Here is a 23,941-nt window from a genome sequence, read left to right on the forward strand (position 1 = left end):
CTACAGCACGGAAACAGAGCATACAGTCCAACAAGCTTATACCATTGATTTGCTCTACATTCCCACTCCATTCCTTTATTTATCTCACCTTATAATTATACTTTCTCCTCCTTTCTTTCTCATGTGCCTATGTATCCTCCCGTTGACTGCATCTATGCTGTTCACCTCAACTACTTCATGTGATAGCAAATTCCACATTCTCATCTCTGTGTTATCAAGGTTCTCCTGAGTTCCTTATTGGATTTATTTGTAACTTTCTTATATTTATGGTCCTTAGTTTTCATCTTCTCTGCATTTTCTCTACATCTACCCTATTTAATCCCTTCATAATTTTAAAGATCTCGACCAGGTCAGCTCTCAGCCTTCCCTTTTCTAGAGAAAAGAGTCGGAGCCTGTTTAGTCCTTCCAGATAATAATAACATCGCTGTTCTAGTAACATGCTTGTAATTTTTTTTTGTATCATCACCAATGATACTATATCTTTTCTGTAATTATGGGAACAAGAAAAATTTACTGTGTGTGTGTGGTCAAACTGAAGTTCTATATAAGTTCCACATAACTTCCACTTTTGAATTCTATCCCTCTGGAAATGAATCCCAGTGCTTCAGCTGCACGTTATGGCTTTGTTCATATGAGTTGCTACTTTTAATGATTTGTGAATCTGTAGTCCCAGATCCCTCAATGCTGATAAACCAATTGGACTCTTATTTTCCATAGGTGGCCCTGTTTTTCCTACTAAATTGCACCACCTCACATTTACCTATATTGAAATTCATTTGGCATTTACAGCCCCATTCTGCAAGTTTTTTGCATTTTCTGTTGTTATCATAGTCCTCTCTAGTATTAACTATATTCCCCAATTCGGTGTCATTCACAACCATTGATATTGCACTTTAGATTCCTGAGTCCAAATCATCTATGCCCAGTGTTCTCAACACCATCTGTGGAACGTGATATAAGACACAAAATCTTGGAGCACCCTCCCTAACAGCACTGCAAAAAAAACCTTCACCAAAAAGGTTGCAGCACCTCAAGAAACCCCACCACCACCATTTCAGGGATGGACAATAAAATCTCAGATTTGCCAGTGAAGCTTACATCCCAAGAATAGAAAACAAAATTCTAAAATTATATGTTAATTATTATTTGTTAAGGAACACATGTTGGATATGGTGGATTGGAACATTCCAAGGAGTGAAGTTTGGAAATACATTTTTCGAAGTCAGGACATGCAGGAAATATCAGTGTGAAAGGCACAAGACTGGTGTAGTGAAGTAAAACAAATACTGAAAGCCTCTCGACAACAAGAGCTGAACTGGCTACATAGCTCATTGGTGGCTTCTAGTGGTAAGATATATGTACTGCATGTGGCAAAGGACATCGTGAAATGCTTAATAATCTAAATATTTTGGTACAACTAAGCATGTCACAAACACAATTTGAAACTGGGCATAATACCAGGAAAAAAGGATCATTAAGAATGCTGTAGTACAACCCAGCTATTTAAAATCTTTCACACTGCTTCACACATCAGCTTTTGGTTTTCCCCAGCTATATTAAATTGAGTCTCATATTTCACAACATAATGATAACCAACTTAGAATAATAAATGCTGGCCACAGTATTAAGAGATAGCTGAGGAATTTGGGGAATAATACTCTAATGATTTCTTAATGAAAACACATCGAATTGATTGAATGTGTAAGCTAAGTCATTTTATAATAAAAATAATAAAAATCCATACACTTTACAAAAGGCAAAATGAATCACAGGAACAGATCACAAGACGAACTGAGTTAGCTTTAGAGAGATTGTCAGGTTACTGTCAGTTTAAATAGTTGAAAATACTTAGAAACTCATTTGGAATCTAATTTTCTTGCAAGTGTTATTTATGAATTTATTGATCTCCAAATTGGCTCAGTTGGACATCTTAATAATTGGATAAATTTTTATAAGTACATTTCAATTTAACACCCTATTTATACACAACATTAGATTATTAAAAGGTCTTCATGAGAGGTATCAAAAACTATACTGGTTATTTTAGGTGCTGTTTTGATTTTCTTTTACATTAATTCAAATCCTGCATTAACCACATCACTTGCCCAGAGGTCAAAGCACAGCTGCATTTATTTGCTATTCACCATTCTTACAAGAGAAAACACTCTGAACTGAACTGGGTTTGTGTTCATAAGAATCTTTGTTAGCTTGGTTCACCTTACATGTCAGCAGCAATGGCCCCTCTAAATATTTTTCACTGTGTGTAGCCTGTTCATTTTAGTGTCTGGTACTTTTAAATTTTTTTGCACAGCCGTGCACACATCGAAGATGATTTTGTCAACAATGTGCCATTTCTGATGGTGTAATTGAAAGTGTGCATCACTTCCGTTCTTCCTCCTTTTGCCATTTCCCGCACAACTATAATTAAAAGTTGAAATGCCCGTGGCATGCATGGGAAACACACGCAGTTCCGTGGCAGGGGAAGTTTTTCATTGGTGAAGCCCTCCATTAGCTGAAAATGCTGCAGCTACTGGCAGCCGACAAAAAAGCCTCCTGGACAAAAATGGGAGGCTCTGCATCTGCCAGTGCCCATCTTCTACGATGCCTTCCCTGGATGGCTGCATCCTGTGCAGCCTCCCCTTATGGTGCTGACTGCTGCTAGTGTTGCAACCTCTGTTGTTGACTGGCAAAAGCCCTCCTTTATCATATTCTCTACTCCAGCTCCCGAGGTTGCAGGACTATTGGATGTATGAAACCCATTGTTATTCCTACAATTGAACTGGGTGAAGAAGGCGGACAGTGATATGAGAATATGTGTCCATAGATTTCATCCATAGAACTGATAAACAAGGAGATTTTCAATACATTGCACTATCCACAACCAAAACTTTACCCACCCCACACCAGGCTCCTCCCACTTCGACCTCCACTACTGGCACTGCACGTGCTTCTGGAGATATTGCAAAAATGGTCATAGTGAGGAAAAATAATTTTTAACAGTTAACAAACGTGCAAGTTTCAAAATTTGGTACTCAACAGTTAATCTGTTCTGTTTCATTTCAATTACCCTGCACCCTCCTCCGGTCACCTTCAAGCTTGTCCCCATCACCTTTGACCCTCCCAACATCACTTTGCACCTTTCCTCTATAACCTTTCAACCTCCCTGCATTTCCCTGGACCCTGTCACTGTCGATTTGGAAATGTCATCTCTCCCCCTGAGCCTACACTCAACCCTAACATTCCTCCTTTAATCCTAGACTCTCCTTGTATCATCATTAGCGTTGTTGTTAGATTCCAAGACCCACCCTATGAGACCTTCGATTGTCATAACTTCAGATTGGACCTGGCCTCCCCATCAAATTGACCTCCCCCTGTGACTGTGAACATACCACCTTGCAGACAATGCCCTGAGATGGACGCACTTGTGGACAGTACTGCCCCCATCCGTTAGGCCCCTCATTTTCTTGCTTGACTGACTAACTATTTCCAACAATCCTCTTCCACATCCAAGGCACCAGGCCATTCCCACTTCACTCCTCTATGCCCCCAACCCCACTCTGGGGGAGGCATTAGCATAATGGTATTGTCAATGGACTAATAATCCAGAGACCCAGGATAATGCTCTGGAACCCCCGGTTTGAACGCTACCATGACAGATGGGGGAATTTGAATTCAATTAATAAAAATCTGAAATTAGAAATCTAACGATAACCATGAAACCATTGTCGATTGTCATAAAAATCCATCTGGTTCACTAATGCCTTTGGGGAAGGAAATCTGCTGTCTTTACCTGGTCTGGCCTAGTTGTAACTCCAGACCCACAGCAATGCAGTTGACTCTAAAATGACCTCATCATACAAACATATGAATTAAGAGCAAAAGTAGGCCACTTAGCCTCTCGAGCCTGCTCCACCATTCAACAAGATAATGTTTGGAACCTCAACCCCACATTCCTGCCTACCACCATAAGCTTTCACCCCCTTGTTTATCAACAATCTATCCAGCTCTAACTTAAAAATATTCAAAGGCTCTGCTTCCACCGCCTTTTGAGGAAGAGAGTTCCAAAGACTCGCTACCCTTTGAGAGAAAAAATTTCTCCTCATCTCTGTCTTAGGTGAGCGACCCCTTATTTTTAAACAGTGACCTTTAGTTCTAGATTCGCCCACAAGAGGAAACATCCTCTCCACATCCTGTCAAGGCCTCTCAGGATCTTAAAGTAGTCTCTTACTCTTCTAAATTCCAGTGGATACAAGCCTAACCTGTTCAACGTTTTCGCATAAGCCAACCTACCTATTCCTGGTACTAGTCTAGTAAACCTTCTCTGAATTGTTTCTAACGCATTTATATCCTTCCTTAAATAAGGAGACCAGTACTGTACACAATGCTCCAGATGTGGCCCCACCAGTGTTCTGTACAACTGAAGCATAACTTCCCTACTTTTGTAATCAAGTCCCCTCGCAATAAATGATAACATTCCATTAACTCCCCTAATTACTTGCTGTACCTGCATACTAACCTTTTGTGATTTATGCACTAGGACACCCAGATCCTTCTGAATCTCAGGGCTCTGCAATCTCTCACCATTTAGATAATAAGCTTATTTTTTTATTCTTCCTGCCAAAATGAACAATTTCACATTTGCCCACATTATACTCCATTTGCCAGATCTTTGCCCACTCACTTAACCAATCTATGTCCCTTTGTATCCTCCTTATGTCCTCTTCACAATTTACTTTCCTACCTATCTTTGTTCCTCAAGCCATTCACTTGTGTCAAACTGCTAAAAAGTCTAAAAGGAGTGAAACTGGAAGGACCACCCAACAACGACCTAGGCACCAGAAACGACAATGGCAAACTCGGCCCTGTCGACCCTGCAAAGTCCTCCATACTAACATCTGGGGACTAGTCCCAAAATTGGGAGAGCTGTCTCACAGACTAGTCAAGCAACAGCCTGACATAGTCATACTCACGGAATCATACCTTAGAGATAATGTCCCAGACATCACCATCAACATTCCTGGGTGTGTCCTGTCCCACTGGCAGGACAGACCCAGCAGAGGTAGTGGAACAATGGTATACAGTCAGGAGGGAGTTGCCCTGGAAGTCCTCAACATCAGCTCTGGACCCACTACCGCTGTGCTAAATGGGATATATTTCAAACACATTAACAATTCAAGACTGGGCAACCTTGAGGCTCTGTGGGCCATCAGCAGCAGCAGAATTGTTCTCAACCACAATCTGCAACCTCATGGCTAGGCACATCCCCCACTCTACCATTATGACCAAGCCAGGGATCAACCCTGGTTCAATGAAGAATGCAGGAGGGCATGCTTGATGCAGCACCAGACATACCTAAAAATGAGGTGTCAATCTGGTGAAGCTATAACACAGGACTACTTGCGTACCTAATAGCATAAGCAGCTAGTGATAGACAGAGCTGAGCGATTCCACAACCAATGGATCATATTTAAGTTCTGCATCCTGCCACATCCAGTCATGAATGGTAGTAGACAATTTAAAAACTCGCTGCAGGAGGAGACTCCACAAATATCCCCATGCTCAATGATGGGGGAGCCCAGCACATCAGTGCAATAGATAAATAGATAATAGATAGATGTGCAACAATCTTCAGCCAGGAGTGCCGAGTGGATGATCCATCTTGGCCTCCTCTGGAGGTCCCCAGCGTCACAAATGCCAGACTTCAGCCAATTCATTTCACTCCACGTGATGTCAAGAAACAGTTGAAGGCACTGGATACTGCAAAGGCTATGGGCCCTCACAATATTCCAGCAATAGTACTGAAGACATGTTCCAGAACTTGGTACGCCCTAGCCAAGCTGTTCCAGTACAGCTACAACACTGGCATCTACCCGGCAATGTGTAAAATTACCCTGGTATGTTCTGTACACAAAAAGCAGGACAAGTCAAACCTAGCCAATCACTGCCCCATCAATTTACTCTCAATCAATAAAGTGATAGAAGAGGGTCATCAACAGTGCAATCAAGTGGCACTTGCTGAGCAATAACCTGCTCACTGACGCTCAGTTTGGGTTCCGCCAGTGCCACTCAACTCCTGACCTCATTATAGCCTTGGTTCAAACATGGACAAAAGAACAGAACTCCAGAGGTCAGGTGAGAGTGACTGCCCTTGACATTAAGGAAGCACTTGACCAAGTGTGGCATCAAGGAGCTCTAGCAAAACTGGAGTCAATGGGAATCAGGGGGAAAACGCTCCACTGGTTGGAGTCATACCTAGCACAAAGGAAGATGGTTGTGGTTGTTGGAGGTCAATCATCTCAGTTCCAGGACTTCCCTGCAGGAATTCCTCAAGGTGGTGTCCTCGGCGCAACCATCTTCAGCTCCATCATTGATGACTTTCCTTCCATCATAAGGTCAGAAGTGGGTGACGATTGCACAATGTTCAGCACCATTCGCAACTTCTCAGATACTGAAACAGTCCATGTCCAAATGTAGCAAAACCTGGACGATATCCAGGCTTGGGCTGACAAGTGGCAAGTAACACTCATGCCACACAAGTGCCAGGCAATGACCATCTCCAACAAAATAAAATCTAATCATCATCCCTTGACATTCAGAGGGATTACCATTGTGGGAATCCCCCAATATCAACATCCTGGGGGGGTTACCATTGATCAGAAACTGAACTGGACTAGCCATGGCTAAAAGAGCAGGTCAGAGGCTAGGCATCCTGCAGTGAGAACTCACCTCCTGACTCCCCAAAGCCTGTCCACCGTATAAAAGGCACGAGTCAGGAATGTGATTAAATACTCTCTACTTGCCTGGATGAGTGCAGCTCCAACAACACTCAAGAAGCTTGACACCATCCAGGACAAAGCAGCCCACTTGATTGGCACGACTTCCACAAACATTTGCTCCCTCCACCACCGACACACAATGGCAGCACTGTGCACCATCTACAAGATGCACTGCAGGAACTCCACAAGACTCCTTTGGCAGCACGTTTCAAGCCCACGACTGCTACCATCTAGAAGGATAAGGTCAGCAGACACATGGGAACACCACCACTTGGATTTCCCCTCTAAGCCACTCACTATCCTGACTTGGAAATATTCCACCATTCCTTCACTGTCGCTGGGTTAGAATCCTGTAACTCCCTCCCAAACAGCACTGTGGGTGTATGTACGCCTAATGGGCTGCAGCGGTTCAAGAAAGCAGCTCACCACCACTGTCTCAAGGGCAGTTAGGGATGGGCAATAAATACTGGCTTAGCAAAGACACCCACATCCTATGAATAAATAAAAAAAACCTCCACATTCTACATCCCACCCTTCCCCCAGCACTTTCTCAGCCTTGCCGGTCCCGAGCCTCCATGCAAGCTGCCATACCCCAGCTCTCCTCCCTTGTGCCATACAGTTCAACAAGGAAAATCGCTGACCTCAGACACAAGTGCACAAAGCTGACTGATGCACACCACCTTTAAACAAAGATGAATCAGGTGCATGAGATTCTTGCTCACCACTGATTTTATTTTGGAAGATAGGATGTTATTTTTAGAAAGTTTCAAACTAATGAGTATTCATGGCATGCAAATATGTTACAAGTACAAACCCGCCACAGACCAGCTTGGGGCCCAACATGTTGCAAACAGGCCGATTAATCTCAGCATCTGAACCCACCGTTGGGAAATTGAAAGTTTCCTGCCCAATTCAGTCACTCTGCACACCACGTTTCCCACTCTTATGTGCTCCATAAAACCTGCCCTGTAGAATCTTAAGGGGGATAACTTTTCAGCAGCCTGTAAGATCCCTCCTCTGCTGCTTTGCATCAGCATGCAGGCATAGCTTACAGGCAATATTGGTCAACAGAAACAGAAATGGTCACTTTTATCCTTGGCTACCCCTGCACAACCAGTTGCATTTGAGCCAAAAGCAGCAAATTAACATTGGGTTTGCCATCGCCTGACTTGTCTTTGGTGATTTAATCAAGGTTTTCAAGATTAGGCAGGTCTCGTTCAACTTTATGTTTAGTTAGTTCAGTACAATTCATGGGACATATCCTATTTTTCCTTCTTCTTGTGCAGAGATTTACACAAGCTTATTTATCCCACTTATTTTGTAACTTTTGAGTTTCTTCGCCAAATCAACTGCCATTTCTAGTTTTGCATCATCTGCAAATTTAGCCAATTTACATTAAGTTTCTGAATCCAAATCAGTTATATAAATTGGAAACAGCAGTGGTCCCAACAGAGAGCCTCAATCGGTGCTCCTCGCCCCCATCCTTGACATAATCTTTCTAAGACATACTCACTGTTCTTTATCTGATCAACATCACCTAATTATCCTAATTAATGATCATTCCCTCATTGCTGTTTATGACCTTATTGTGTGTGAAATGGCTGCCAAATTTCCCAACATAGTTAAGTGACTACACTTCAAAAATGCTTAATTGGTTGTAAAGCACTTTGGAATGACCTAAGATAATATAAATTCAAGTTCTTTCTTTCTCTAATCAAGTTATTACTCACTCCCAAGAATTGCCCTGAAAGTCTTACTTTCAAGTCTAATTGTCAAAAATCTTTTAGAATTCTGGGTACACCAGTCTATTTGGGTTATCACTTACTTGCAAGGAGCCCAGGAGATTGTTCAGACAGGAGCTTTCCCTTCTGAATTTATATTGACTACTCTTAATTAGTTTATTACTGCATAGATAATCCTGATTTCAAACATTTCACACAAGGTTAAAGTAAGACTAATGGGTCTGTATTTTTTGCATTTTTTGAACCCAGGCGCCACATTTGACCTATTCCTAATCTATTAGTACCTTTCCAGTATTCTGTGAAACACTCGCGATGATAGTCAGTGCCTCACAAATCTCCTCCCTTGTCTCTCTCTGCATAAACGTCGTCTATCCCTGAAGATTCAAATCCTTCCAAGCAGGGACAATAACCCTCAGTTACCATCTCAATATTTGATGCTAAAGCTATTTACAGAAGAAGAAAGCCCCCCCCCACCCCACCCACCTCCAATTTGTCCCCCACTCACCTCCAATGACAGATTTGATAATGTTGTTGCTAAAGAAGCACTGGAAAACGTTCAGTATAGTACTCCATTCAGCTTTCACATTGTTAAGGCACCAGAGCCAACGGTACTTGTAAAAGCTGCTCAGTAATGACTCATCAGCTACATCAGGATAACACTTCTTTTAAAAATGAAAATGTATTAGTCCCAGTCCCAACAAGGCATGACTTCAACACTGCATAGTCCACTTTTTATAAATCAGTTGCTAACAGAAAAGAGACGAGATAAAATGGGGGTAAAATTGATCTCAGGTAGTAGTATAAAATGGGCCATATCAAATCAGGAGCCCACATTTCCCCGCGTCCATTTTTCTTTTCTGCTGATTTCAATGGAAAAGACAATCATGCAGAATTGTGGAATAAATTATCAATTGGACAGTTTGAGTTGGGTAGACGCATAGCTGAAGAGAGATGGTACAGAGGGATTTTGGGCCTATGGTCGCTTCCTGTCGAAGTCCACAAAACAGTGCATCCAAAAGCAAAAATGCATGATAGTCTAATCTCCTGGTGACACCACAAATTATTAGCATATCAATACTTGATATCAAGACAATTTAGAAACAGCAGAAATCCCCTACGTTATTTCTTTGCCCAGTATATTGTTAACAACACTACTGATCGTGACAATAGAATCTTGCCACTGCCTCTCTATTTGAAGGTCCCTTTAGCCTATAATTCCAAAACCTGAGATAAGCTTTGCATAATTCTGTGAAGAAGGCAGAAGCTCATCACAGATCTGAGCTCCATTTACAGATCACTTACAGTTTAGACAAGAAGCTAAGAAGAGAATAATTAATCACCAGATTTATGTGATCATCAAACACTCAGGAGTTTCACATTGGGCATTTGCACCAGCCTACTTCAACTGCAACTCCAAAAACAATTGCTTCAAACAGGATCACAGAAAGTTACCCATCTAACGTTTAGGCTTGGCCACTTACAATAAAACTATTGTAAATTTCCATCAAATGGGAATTTGCAGTGATACAAAAACAAGTGTCAAGAGCTTATGGCTTGAGACAATAGCAGATAAATGCAGGGCATGGATAAGGAAAGGAAGTAAAAGCTCAAATGCAAATAAAGTAACATAATGAAAGACAGCACATGAGGTAAGAGTCAGTTATTGCTAACATTTGGTCTAGTAGTCCAACAGTGAAAGAAGGAACTATATAACTGAACTGTTCATTTAAATAGAAACTATCCTGGATATTGAGGAGGATCAGATGGGCTGAATTGCATTTGCTGCCATAAGTATTCTAAAGATATTCATGCCTTTGGATATGCTGAAAAATTTATTAACCTCACAGCATGACACTTTACACAGATCGCTCTCTTGTTACTTTGCCATCCTGAAGTTTTTCAGCAGCCCTTACTCCTTGGCACTGGAAAAATCCAAATGGATGTTATTAAACTGGAGCTTTGCAAAGACACTTATAAATGTAATTCTGAATCACATGTCAAATGCACAGAAAGAAAATGCGTCCACCAGAGGAGAGGTTTATTGGGTGGTGAGGGGAAATGAAGAAAGATTTAACAGGTAATTCTCAAATTTTCACCTACTTCTTTTGATGTATGGATCTCTGATGTATTATTAACTTCAAATCATATAACTGCAAGGCTTTTAATCAAAGAAAAGTCCAGTTTCTAACAGGGTTAAATAAACCACGTTTACTCACTGCTGACAATGAAAATTCAATAGTTTTGATTATACAAAAAGGAAGTTAAGAAGTACATTTTTTTCCCTAATTCTTTCATATTGAATGCTAAAGAAGTTATACATTCAGCAATCTTTAACACCATCATGAGGAAGTTCAATGTAACAGTAATGTCATACATCATCGCTCGTCCCTTGTCTTTGCATAAAAGTCAAGTGAAGTCAGTCAATCACATAACTAACTTACTGAAACAGGGATCATCGCTGACAGTCTTCTGTTGCTGTTTTAAACAGACATTTAATCAATTAATTTGAATACCTTCTGTCAATAGGCATGCAGTAGTTCAACTCCTTCATAGCCTGAACAGAGTGACCTAAACCTACATTCAGTTAGGTTTCACACTGGAAACAGCAACAACCATTCAGAAATGCTATGAAAAGAGGTACAACCTTCATTAGAGTGTTTCACAAATATTTTCTCAATGTTTGACAAACACAATATAACAATGCCCGCAGTGTTAAAACATAACATCAAAACATTACTCGGCTAAAATTGATGCACAGGGACTTCTTAGCTTTTAATCTCTGACAGATCCCCATTAAGGATTATGAGATCAGATCTCAAACCCATATAAGCAATGCCTCGCTTATTTGTAAGCGCCCAGTGAATAAGTTAACAATTCATTTTCAGGCGGTTTTGATTTTGTTTGGAGGGTGGGGGAGAGGAACTGGATTTTGTGAGGGAAGAAATGCATTTGGTTGGCATGAGAATTAAAATACTAAAAATGGATTTGGTCCATTTCCTTTCAGCAGCACAGGCGACTGAAAAAGAAAAAGAGGAGCAGATCCTTTACACGGAATAGAAGCATTTGAAACAAATATCTAAACAGACTTACCGAAGAGCTTGCTGGGAGTGTCCTCGCTGTCATTTGATTCCACAGGCACAAGCAGAGACTCACTTAGCTCATTGTCTGAAGTGGTCGCCTTGTCCTCACCTCTTGATTCTGCATTCATTTCAGCTCGGAGGGATAGCAAGGGTTTGCTGAGTTGTTGTCCAGAAATCATGGGATCCTGAGAAAGAAAACGATGGGTGAAACAAGGTTAGCTTTGGTGCACACTCTCTTCCTTATCTAAGTCCCAGGCAGCTTCGGCTGCTATTGCTAGCTGCAGTCAAGTGAAGAGCTATTACAGATTCAATGAGTTTTCCATTACTCTCCGCCCTATTAAAGATCTACTAGCATGTGAGGATTTTGCTACCCTTTGTCAAAATACTCTTTTCAAGGAAAGCTGATTGAAGAAACACTGCAGCGTAAGACATGCAGCCCAGTAATTTTTTAAAGTGCATTTACTCTTTCAAAAAATGTGCAGTTATTGGCAACATCAGATGCATTAACTGGTGCTAACATAACCAGTCATAAACTTTCTCAAGAAAAAGACAAAAAGTTTTCATCCTCCACAGTGAGTGTTCTGTAGCATTGCCTCTAAGTTATTTTGTGGACTGTAAATAAAATAAAATCTACCATTTAATAATAAAAACCAACAGATGGAACAATTTTTGCATTTCATATCTACGAGCAAGGATTACTTAATAAATCCACAAATTAGTTCAACGGGAAGCTGGTGATTTCTGGTTACTTCAGAGAAGATCCAGCTAAAGTAATAACTTTTAGCATTCTCTTTCCTAGATTATAGTTTGATCTGTGTCAGGAACAACAGGCAAGGAAAGGGTAAACTGCTTGTTATTAAACTCTCTGACATTTACCTTTGATGGCTACCGTTGCTCTTGTAAACCTTCACTGGTGAAAATAGGGAATAACTAATCTCCCTGAGCTGCACTTCTGCTATTTATTGAAAAGTTTATGCCTAAATGGCTCTATGTGGAGAACAGGTGACTGGAATTCTTTGTTGGCTGGATAGCCTGCCCTCGGTGTCCACTCACCACATTGGTCGATGAATGCCTGCGGGTTTTTAATGTATTCATTTCTGAAAATGGTATTTGATATGACACATGATAATCTATGAAAATGTTAATCAATAAAAATAGTTTAAGCTGTCATCAAATGCACTCCTTTAGTCAATACTAATATCGCTGCAAACAATGTCACTGTCATCAGGGCTTAATTTGCACAGCACTTAAATATTGGACTCAGTGCATCAATGTGCTAGTCTTCAAAGAGGTAAACACATTTTCCTCTTTTTAGGACAGATGCACTCCACATGCATTTAGCTGCAGTAAATTCTCCCCTTTGAATACTTTGGTAGGTCCACTGGAGGGCAAAATTAATACTTAATTGAATCTCACAGTCATCAAAATAATCAATATTTTTTATTATTTATTCTTTACAGTCTGATGGCTGTTTGAAACCTCACGGGGAAGGCTGGAAAGGATTCATGATTTTAACATGCTACCGTTAAACAATGCAACTTTCAGCACGCATTAGGTTTGGGCTGTGGAAAGAGAAGTGACTGGGTTAAGGGCACACTCCGAAAATAAATTAATTTCTGAGATTCAAGCGCAAAAAAAAAGGGGGAAATAGAACACAGCTGCACACATGGAAGCAGGCTGTTTCTGAAACGTTTTATCATATCAAGAGCAGAGCTGAGCTTTCATAATGCTGACATTCCTCATCCTGACAATCCTAAACAAGTGGAAAGGATGAGACCGTAGATATCATCTTTCATCACAATCTCTGGTTCCACAACCAACATGACAGCTTTTTCCTTTTTGCACTGTTAATTACTAAATAAACATTATTCCCAAAGCATCATACTTCCAGAGATAATTAGGCTGCAATATTGTTCCAACATGTAAATAATATTAAAAGAAATAAAAAAATTCAGCTGCTCTGTGCACATGTGAAGCTTTCACCACAGAGAGGCTAGGTAAAATGCTGGAGCCTGAACAGTGGCATTTTCTAAAATCGAAGATCATTAAATTAACCTTTCGTGCTCCATATTCCTTTTGTTGGATATTCACGTTTTCTTTCTTAATGCCCACTCTTGTTTACTTTCCCCATAGAATGGCTAATGGTTTACAGCAAGCTTTACAAGCAAGCTCTGCACAAGCTGTATAATTGCTGCTCCTCAAAAATGATTGTTTACTATGTATTTTTTATTTAACCATTGAAAATGCTTCTAGCTGGATATTAATTATTACTCCAAGGTAGCGAAAGATCAGATTATTTCCTTTGAGTGTAATGAACACAAATACCCTACAGATAGCGGAAGAAGCAAGTTTCATAAACGTCCACAAATTCCAACAGATCGAAGGAAACTAGCAGGTTAAAACTTAGCTCTGAATACACACCGATGAAAAATTTACAAAAAAAGCTCAAGCAAATCAAAAGAAACCTTAGGGTTCACCTGTGGCCACTGATCTGTCAGTGACCTTATGGTGTAAGAAAGATTCAAAACGGACCTAACCTGACCTTAGCTTTAGGTGTGCTAGCGGTACACACGGGATACTCACAGTCCACGCCATACTCCCTTCAAATATGTAATAAAGTATTCAAGAACTGCTCCTGCAGAGAACACTTCACACAGTCGGCATTTCCTTCTGCACCCAGTGCCACTGAGCTCAATATTCTTTCAGCTGAGCTATTTGTCTGTCTTTCAGTAGCACAGCATAGTTCAAATGGCAATCCTCGGCCCAAGACAGCTGAATCACTTCACTACCTACATAGTACGCCATTTTGAAGCTATAATATCCTTACACTGTCCTTTCACTGCAGTTCCTCTATCTACCCTTGCTTTGACGAAGAGGGAATTTATAGATAGTTTTCTCCTGATTTTTTTTAAATACAACCTTTCCCAAACTATGCTGTATTTAAATTTCAGGACTTTAGTTACAAATGTTGCCCATCACCTTAATAAAGTTTTAACAACCTGAACTTAAGATAATGGTTACAAACAAATGAAATTAATCTCGATGGACACTCTTCAGACAAAATGAAGGCTTAGAAGCAAATCACTTCTCAAATAAAATAAAGAAATTTATTTTTAACCACCTTGCAAAATGTATAACAGCAAAGAGAACATATTTTGTTGTACGCTACTACCAAGGGATCTCTTGTCAAAGTCAACTTCCCAGGCAGCCTCATGGGAACTGTGCTGTGCACATTCTCATGGAAGGTGTGAAAATCTGATTTTCCAAAATGGATCAGTAATTCTCTATGAAGGGAAAAAACTGAATCGATAAATCTTTGCTAAGTAGATTGCAAAGGAAAAATTATTCTTCCATTGACAGCGCATTAGGAAGCCTAAAACAATCTAAACACAGTGCCAGCACATCACCTCAATACTGAGTTCTAGATACTTGAATAGTCCTAAAATACCTAATTGGAGTGCTTTACTACACTAATGAGAAACATGGTGTGCAATTTGTAAATCTGTCCGAAACAATGTACTGCAGATAATTACGTTTAGATGCAGAAGATGGAACAAGCCAACGATTAGTTACGATGAGAAAGTTCTGGGTGATCAGAGTGTGAATTTTGTGTTCATCTGGTTTACAATGTAGACATGTAAATTTTCAAAAAGAAAACACCTCAAACACTTCACAGTGTAACATTAATAAAAGTACATGGATTAATTGCCTACTCTTTCTACTGGTTTAAGTTGTGACAAGAGAGAACTATTTGCTGTAGCAGTTAAATAACTATTTCAAAACACTAAGGACAACATGCTACACTCCTCCAGCTGAAAGTCAAGCTTTTCAAATGTTTTAAATGTTTTTCAACATATCAACAAGAGGCATCGACCTGGCTAGAATTACTTAGATGAAAAGTAAATGCACTGATTGTTTTCTCAGTGTGATTCTTTTCCCCCCTTTGAGCTGCAGTCACATCGGCAAGCTACTGCCATGGTGGTTGTTTCAGTTCCCTGCCTTGGCCTACTGTAGCTCGTGACACAATCAATAGCCAGGTTATGAGGCAGAGGAAGCTAAAGAGAGATTATGCTGATGAGGAAGGTGACGGAATTATCTCACTGGATTTGTTCTTTGTATCACCTTCAATCTTATCCAGTTCTGACAAGGGTAAAATCCAACAGGAAACAAAAATGAAAAAAGCAGGCTGTGATTGAAATTTTTGACCAATCAAATAAAAAAAGCACTCTCCCATTCCAGGACAAAAACCCGTAATTGGGACCTTTATTTGTACACTTTTATAATAAAACAAGCAACGTTATTTCAACAGCTGCAAGAAGCTAGGAGGAAATTTAAGCAAAGAAAATGTTTCAAATCAGCACCCAAAGTTCCTCTGCTTCTTTCCGCGACCAAACAAAGAGGCACCAGCAGAAAGACTTTCACACGGAATCGATTCACAAGTGTTTCAAGCTGTGATTCCATTCTGCAAAAGGAATAAAGCACAAATACTTTTGTCTTAAGCCATGTATTCATACAAAGGGACCAGCAGCTCAATTTCACCTGTTCTCTCAGTTTGTGTACAAGTACTGTTAATAACAAAGGGTTGGGGGCGGTAGGGTGCGAAACACGGAAAAATGAACAGAACAAGTGAAGAACTCCACAAACAGTGCTGTCTCATTTCTGGTTAGGATGTCAATCTAGTCAAATTCCAAACAGAAGGGAAGCTGCCAAGATATTGCTAAAGTTACTAAATTTCAACTACTAGAAATAAGCTTAATTTCCTACTGTCAGAAAATGGTAATTTTCACAGTGGCATTCAATATGCACTGATTTCCACAGAAATATGCTGATATAGGTGATACAGCCAATATTGGAGGAATGAGTTACACAGGGAAGAAACATTCTACATTTGTTCACTTGTTCTGTGCAGTAAATGCCCTCCCTATCTCCACTCGGCTTTTATGTTTTTACTGCCCTTTCCTGAGAATGGTGCTTACTTTTGGAATATACAGAATATTTCCAGAATCCTACACACCCTGCACTCTATGCTCTCAGGAAGCCAGATAAGAAAATCAGAATTATAACTTTATGGCCTTGTCTCTGATCCATATCCCTTTCAGGCGTGGTTTCCCTGCTGGTGCCATTGAATAAGTTCTAATGATTCCATAGTATCTCATTGGGTAGCCACTTTCCATGTGAGTGCTATTAAACCAAGGGACCACCACAGGTGCACACAGCCTTGTCCTTATCCACTATCTACCAGCAGGGATCTCTGGACAGCAACCAGGATGTGCACAAGCCTATCTTTCTTCCCTGTGATGCAGAGGGCATATACAGTTCTTCCAATATTGTTTATGATTCAGTAACACAGCACAAATGAAAAACTGAACCTTGGAACCTCCAACCTCCTGTCCAATGCTGCTCACTGTCACACCATATGGTGCATTAACAACATTAACATCTTGCATTTATATAGCACCTTTGATATCGTAAAACATCCCAAGGCAATCCAAAGGAGTGCAATCAGACAAAAAGAATGACACCAAGCCAAAAGAAGAGATATTAGGGCAGGTGACTAACAGCTTGGTCATAGATATAGGTTTTAGGGTAAAGGATGGAGATTTGGAGAGACAGAGGTTTAGAAATGGAATCCCAGCCTTGAAGGCCTAGACAGCTAAAGGCTGGGTGAAGAAAGTGGACGTGCATAAGCAGTTAGACTTGGGTGAGCACAGGGTTCTTAGAAGGTTCTAAGACTGGACAAGGGTCCAGAGGTGGGGAAGGGCAAGACTATGGAAGAATTTGAAATAGGCTGAAAATTTTAGAAATTGAGGTCTTAATGGACTGGGAGCTAATATAAGTCATCAGGAAAAGGGGTGATGGGTGAACAAGACTTGGTCAGAGTTAAGATTTGGATAGCAAAGATTTAGAGGAGCTCAAGTTTATGAACCTATAGCATCATGAAAAGAGGTAGGTGAGTTATCTTAGGAGGCACGAAATGTAATGGGGCACATATCAGAAATAATGCATTGCTGTATTACAAAATATATTTTACAACTCAAAGAAATTTTTTCTCAAAGAGGAATTATACAGACTGCAAAGATTCTGTTGATTAAATTATGCCCAAACAAGTGATTGCTTGTTGCACTGAGATTGTTACTTATAAACATTCACACAGTTAAATTTACACTAGTCTATTCATACACCATCAGTGTTTACCTATCGCATCGTCTTCCCTTTAATTCACAAGCCTCTTTCACTGCAAGAAAGAATTTGGATTTATAAAGCGTCTTCCATTACCTCAGGAAGTCCCAAGTGCTTAATAGTCAATGAAGTACTTTTCAAGTGTAGTTAGTCGCCATTGCAATGTAGAGAAACGCAGAGACTTTTTCACATAGCAAGGTTTCACGAACAGCAATGAGTTAATGACCAGATCATCTGGTTTTAGTGACGTTCATTGAGTAATAAAAATTGTTCAGGACAATTGGATAAATCCTGTTTGTCTCCAAATTGTGCCAAGGGATCTTTTATGTCCACCTCAGAAGGTAAACGTGGCTTAGGTTTAACATCTCTTCTGAAAGACAATGCCTATGACAATGCAGTACTCTGTCATGTATTGCATTGAAATGCCAGTGTCAATTAGATATTCAAATCTCTGGAATGACACTTGAACCCACAAGCGTTTGCTTCAGAAATGAAACTAAGCCATAGTTGACTCATTAAAGCTCTCCTCTGCAGCATTTCCATCACGAATAATATTGAGTACTTTGGTACAATACCTGAATAAAGTGAGAACATGTTTAATTTCTCTTAGCATTCTGCCACATATCTATAGCATCTCTCTCCTCTAGCATCACTCACAAGCGTTTTACTGAATTTCAATTCACTAGATCAGTTTCTACAATTCTCCAAATTTCAGGCTAACACAATTTTTGTTTATTAATATTTTCCAAAAAATCTCCAGCATGTCATTCCACAGCTAACCTGGCCCTTGAGATATTGAAAACTTGCTTCTGATGAAAGTTAATTTAGTTAATTTAAACTGATTACAAATCTTTTGGAATCTACACAAAACAGTTTTCCAATGCTCCCCATTACACAAACAGTTTCATGGTTTCAAAACACAAAGAATTTTCAAGCAAGCCAGAGAATTTTGATCAAAATAAATGGGGTAGAAATTTGCCTTGGGCAGTAGCGTAAAATGGGCGGTATTGAACCTGACTTATATTAGACTCCCTACTCAAAATTCAGTTCCATTGACTTCAACAGAACTGGATATCAAGCACAGCACTTAACAGGCGATGCTATCCAAGATGAATTTCTACCTCAGTGTATCCTAATTTCTTCAGGTGTATTAATGATCATTGAAATATGCATTTGGTGGGATTAAAATACACAGAGATCTCATCCATTTTCTAAATATCTTGAATAGGTGGTTTCTTGAATTTAAAAACATTTGAGATTCTTTTATTTAAATAAGATTTGTACTGTATATCAGAAAGCTAATGCCACCTTTAATCGCCATTTGCCTCAAGGTCTCTTGGTGCTAGAAGATCTAGGTCAAGTCTTGTGCATAAAAAATGCAAGTCTACTTTTGTTTCATTTGCTGTCAAATACAAAAAAAAACATTAACACAATGAAAATAAAATATTTTCCAGACTGTTAATAATTCTTGGCTGGACTCGAGAAAAACGATCAGAGTAGGGAGGCAAAGGTCCTTAGATTCAACTGCCCTCAGAGTAAAACTTCTGGCCTGCCAAAAACTACTAATGACTGACTGTGAGCACCAATTAGCCAGGGAATGCATGCTAATGGTACCTTAAACAATCAGCATCACCAATGCTGGTGTGACTCGCAGGGACTTTGGCACTTCCTCACTTCCCTTCCAGTACTAAAATTCTGCCATAATAATAGCAATTTAAATAGCCAGCAACTGTACTTTTGGTGGATTGTGGTGATTTTGTTTTTGTTGGGGGGGGGGGGGTGCGAATTCAACAAGTTTATTACTTTGTACAAAATGACCAAGCTGTAGTATTTGCACTTGAAACATGCGAAATGTTTTTTATTTTTACTGCTTATATTCAGTTCTTAGAACATAAGTCACTTTAAATGTACTAATGTGGGGCAAGGAATTACAAGTTTTAATATACTTATGCTCCTTCCCAGAACAAATTGCAAGCTATTTTCTTTTGTCACCTCGCTTCTTATTACAAGTTAGATGCATAAATTTATCAGGATTGCAACTAACTTGCAGATTAGCAGTCTGCTAATTAACACATGAAGCAGCAGAGGTTTTTTTTGTTGAGAAACACACTGACATATGATTTAAAATGTTCAAATTTTGATGATAGTTTTTTTTAAAATCAGTATCCAGGTGTGGCTGCTCAAAACTGGACTTATATCAGATTTGGATTTATATCCCAAACTCTGCCGCCTTGCTCCTTTGGATATCACGAGCCTCCATTTTTTGGAAATAATGCTTTATTCTGTTGTTGAAAGCATTCTAAATCCATCTGTGACAAAGCTGGAGGAACTGCTTTTATGTCTCTCATTACATAAAATTAGCTTTCCCGTTCAGACGGGGTTGTCAATGTTTTGTATTGTAATTATTTACATGTAGGCTATGAGACTCCACTGTGTGGAATAAGTGACCCATGAAGATTTAAAAAAAATCAGACATTCCTTTTGTATATTGACAACAATTACAGTAGAACGTAGATAGGCATGGGATTTAAAAAAACAAAGTCTCTACTACTGGGATATGGGATTGTTCTGAGAAATAAGTCAAATTCATTTCACTGTATGTATAATTAGGATGAGACAGAATTGCACATGGGTGAAAGTAACAAAGGCAGGAGTTGGACCACATTTACAACTAAACACTGATATTGTACCCAATATCTTCTGAGAGCACACCGTAATGAACAACCATCTGAATACAATTATTTCATATTCTGTCAGACTTTACATATAGAAGGCCCCATATAAAGGTTTTTTTGTTAAAAAATGAGAACTTTGTTTGCAGAGGAAAAGGGAACATTAAAGAACTCAAAATTGAATGACTACAAGCTGCATCAATCACCCTACAATAACTCACCTACAGAAATACAATTGGAGGAACAAAATGATCCAAACATGTTGGGATAGAATATTGCTCAGCTGGTTGCAGTAGAATTCTAGCACACAGTAAAATAAAACTTGAATGAACTTTGACTTATGTAAACTTGAATAGATTGAGATAATAACCTATAAGTTACTGTTTTCCCAACACAACTGTTTAAATTTCATTTCCTTGTCATGGTTGAGGTGTCCACCCATTTTATTTTTAAGTGAATAAAGAAATGTCACCACAAACATATTAAATACTCATACCTTAATATTGCAAATAATGACAATTTTCCCCCAGAGTATTTAAAATCTACTAAAGCTTCTCACTTATGAAAACAAGGTTCTGAAGAAACTAACAAACATTTCTAATGAATTTATAAAATCTTTTCAAGAACATTTTTGCTGTGTAACTGCTGGGAGTATAGGATAATAATCTTAAAAATTAAAATGTATTTTTTTCAACAGAATACAAAAATATATTACTGCTTTACTGCTGAAAAGTGTCTTCTAGTAAAAGGTTCTTTATTGCACCAACGATTTTCATCTGGGGTACCAGACAGAAAGCATCTATTTTTCCTACATTAATTACATTTACTTGTTGTATATTTAGCAAGAATCACTTATGATTTCCTGCCATGAGCAATACCACTTTACAGAAAATATACTAATACTGGTATTGACAAATTGAAACATTAATTTAAGTTAATGTTTAATATTTAAGGGTATACTATAAATAGGCAAAGACTCAACATTGAATTGCAAGCAAAACACAAAAAGCCAATTTAATGAAGCAGAGTCTAAATAACACTGCCACATAACCCCCATGAACTCTTAAATGTTAAGCCAATTTTAAAATTGCAATACTGAACATTTCAAATTCAGTAAGCAAATAGTTCAAACCCAAAACAAATCTTTTAACTGCTGCCGAAACCAGGTAAGTTATATTAAAATATATTTTTATTTTGGGGTACAAACTTTTTCCATCTTCAAGGGGTAGATAATGAAAAGGAAGTAATTTTACATCCTGAAGCAGTAAAATAACAAACAGTTTAGAATATTAGTCTCCAGCTCCCTTTACACCATTGCCCATCCCCTTACACACCTGCGCCTGTGCACAGACATTCACACCACCACTGCTGTAACACACACACACACACACATCCCTCTCCTGCTTCATGTCATGGCAGTTTTGCTCTCTCTGTACCTCATTTAACAAGCTGAGCTGTATTATGGTTTTCATACTCAGCGAACATACAAATGCACAGCTAGTCCAAGCCCTCAGGCCTAGGGATCATGATGGCATGGTTGGACTGTTCCCTGGGGACAGCAGTGTGAGAAGGGTGACTGGACACTGTGACCTGCCTGCCTCAGCTGAGACATAAACAGGAGGGTAGCAATACTGATGAACATACCTGTCATGCGGAGAATGAGGCCTCACTCAGATCAAGACAATTGTATAAAATATGCTTAAAACAGAAAAATTAAAAACTGCTGACCTCTGACAATAACACAAATTTAATTCTTTACAATGAACTTTGATCATTCAGCATATAACCCATAGTTTAAATTATTTATTTTAAATTATTTATTGTAAGTACATTCAAATTTTATAAAAAGGGATGATTAATAAACAATGTGATATTCTGTAACATAAATTGTTATTTAATTTCCATCCTAAACCCATTTCCGTTTATCTAATTTTTATCCGAAAAGCCAAATTTGAGCAATTTAAATAGTTTCGCCCTCTAATATTATAATCTCATTTTTGGAAAAAAATTAAATAAAGGGAAGTTAATGATCGTTCTTTACAAATTAAGATGATTCTGGGAACAGCAGAAGCTTTTTTGTGGACCCTAGTTTCACGTAACAGATGGTTTGAACAATGTACAAGAGCAGAATATCTCTAATCCTCTGGTGATTGAAAACAGATTCTTTTTTCTATCGTCATGGAGTGTTTTCGTTCAAGAATTTTATTGACAGAATCACACTGAAATTTTTAAGGGGTATTTGTGAAGTCCCTCTCAGGTTCATATATTCCATTTTATTTAAATCTTTACAATTAATATATAGGAATGTAAGACAGTTGTAAAATTTTGTTTATCTAGATACACCAACTTCTTCATCTTCTTTCAGATTAATTCCTTGAGCACTTCCAGTGCTGTCATCAAATATCGAAACACATTATTTTAGGCACTGAAAAGACTGAATCTCTTAAAGTAAAATTATAATACATACAACATTAAGTAATGTTTCTCTATTCATTCAAACAAGCAACTTTTTTGTATTTAGATGCAAGAGTTCGCCACTGCTTATGTCACGTTGATTTTTTAAATGATAAATTAAATACTTCTTCAGTATTCACAATTCTCCCCCAATTTTTTATTTACGAGGAATGTTTCAAATTTTTTTTGTTTAAAGGATCAATGCTAAAAGGATGCAGATTATTGTGGTCAATGAATGGATTTGCACCAACTGAGCACCAATTTGCACCAAATTGAGATTATACATTTCCAAACAGCGCAATTGAATAACGAACTATCTGCGCTTTGAAATATTCAAAATAAAAATTGCATGGAGAAGGAGAGAAAGCAATATGAAAAAAGCCTTGTTCTGTGGAGTGAAATTTTGTTCTTAAAATAATTTGATTCTTTTGTCAGTAGTGGAATTGGGTGGGAATCGATGGAAGGAAAGAAAGAGAGGGGCTGAGGGAGAGACAGAAACAAACAGACAGAGACACACACATGTGCAGAAGGAAAGTAAAAAAAAGTAACCTTTTCGGTCCATTTAGAAATGATTTAATAACATTTTAAATTATATCTACATAAAATCCCATGACATCTCCTTCAACAAATATAACCTTTGCAGAGATGAATATTGTGAGATTAGATACCCTGATAGCCATCTTTCAAGGCTCAAGGAAGTCCTGTATGGAACACTGTAACAGAAATACTACATTTTCAGTTTTGAAGAATAGACGTTTCTTTTGGGCAGTGGCATTATGATCTGATTATGACCAGTTGTGAAATAATATCAGCTGAATCTTGCAAAAGGAAAGATGCCCTGTACAAATTTTTAAAATATTGTTTGATCTATTACAGGCCTGCCAATTTGGTTGCACCATGTTATCCAAATCACAGACAACATATTATTTAAACAAGAGGAAAAACTAAAAGGCACATTTGCTGCTGCAACTGCTGCTGAGCATTAACATTACCATTAGTTTATGGAATTCCTCAAAAGTACTTTGTTATCTTTGACA

The 23,941-nt window shown here is 38.8% G+C and overlaps 1 protein-coding gene across 1 annotated transcript in view; it reads right to left on the bottom strand.

The window, feature by feature from the left end:
• pou6f2 (POU class 6 homeobox 2) overlaps window positions 1-23,941 on the bottom strand; it is a 1,008,671-nt gene that overhangs the window by 938,921 nt on the left and 45,809 nt on the right. The window contains exon 3 of the mRNA XM_041189250.1: window positions 11,609-11,783. Within this exon, the coding sequence (XP_041045184.1) occupies window positions 11,609-11,783 (175 nt within the window). The remainder of the gene's footprint in view (window positions 1-11,608; window positions 11,784-23,941) is intronic.

Source organism: Carcharodon carcharias, chromosome 6, assembly GCF_017639515.1.
Source record: "Carcharodon carcharias isolate sCarCar2 chromosome 6, sCarCar2.pri, whole genome shotgun sequence".
In the NCBI taxonomy this organism is placed as follows: Eukaryota; Metazoa; Chordata; class Chondrichthyes; order Lamniformes; family Lamnidae; genus Carcharodon; species Carcharodon carcharias.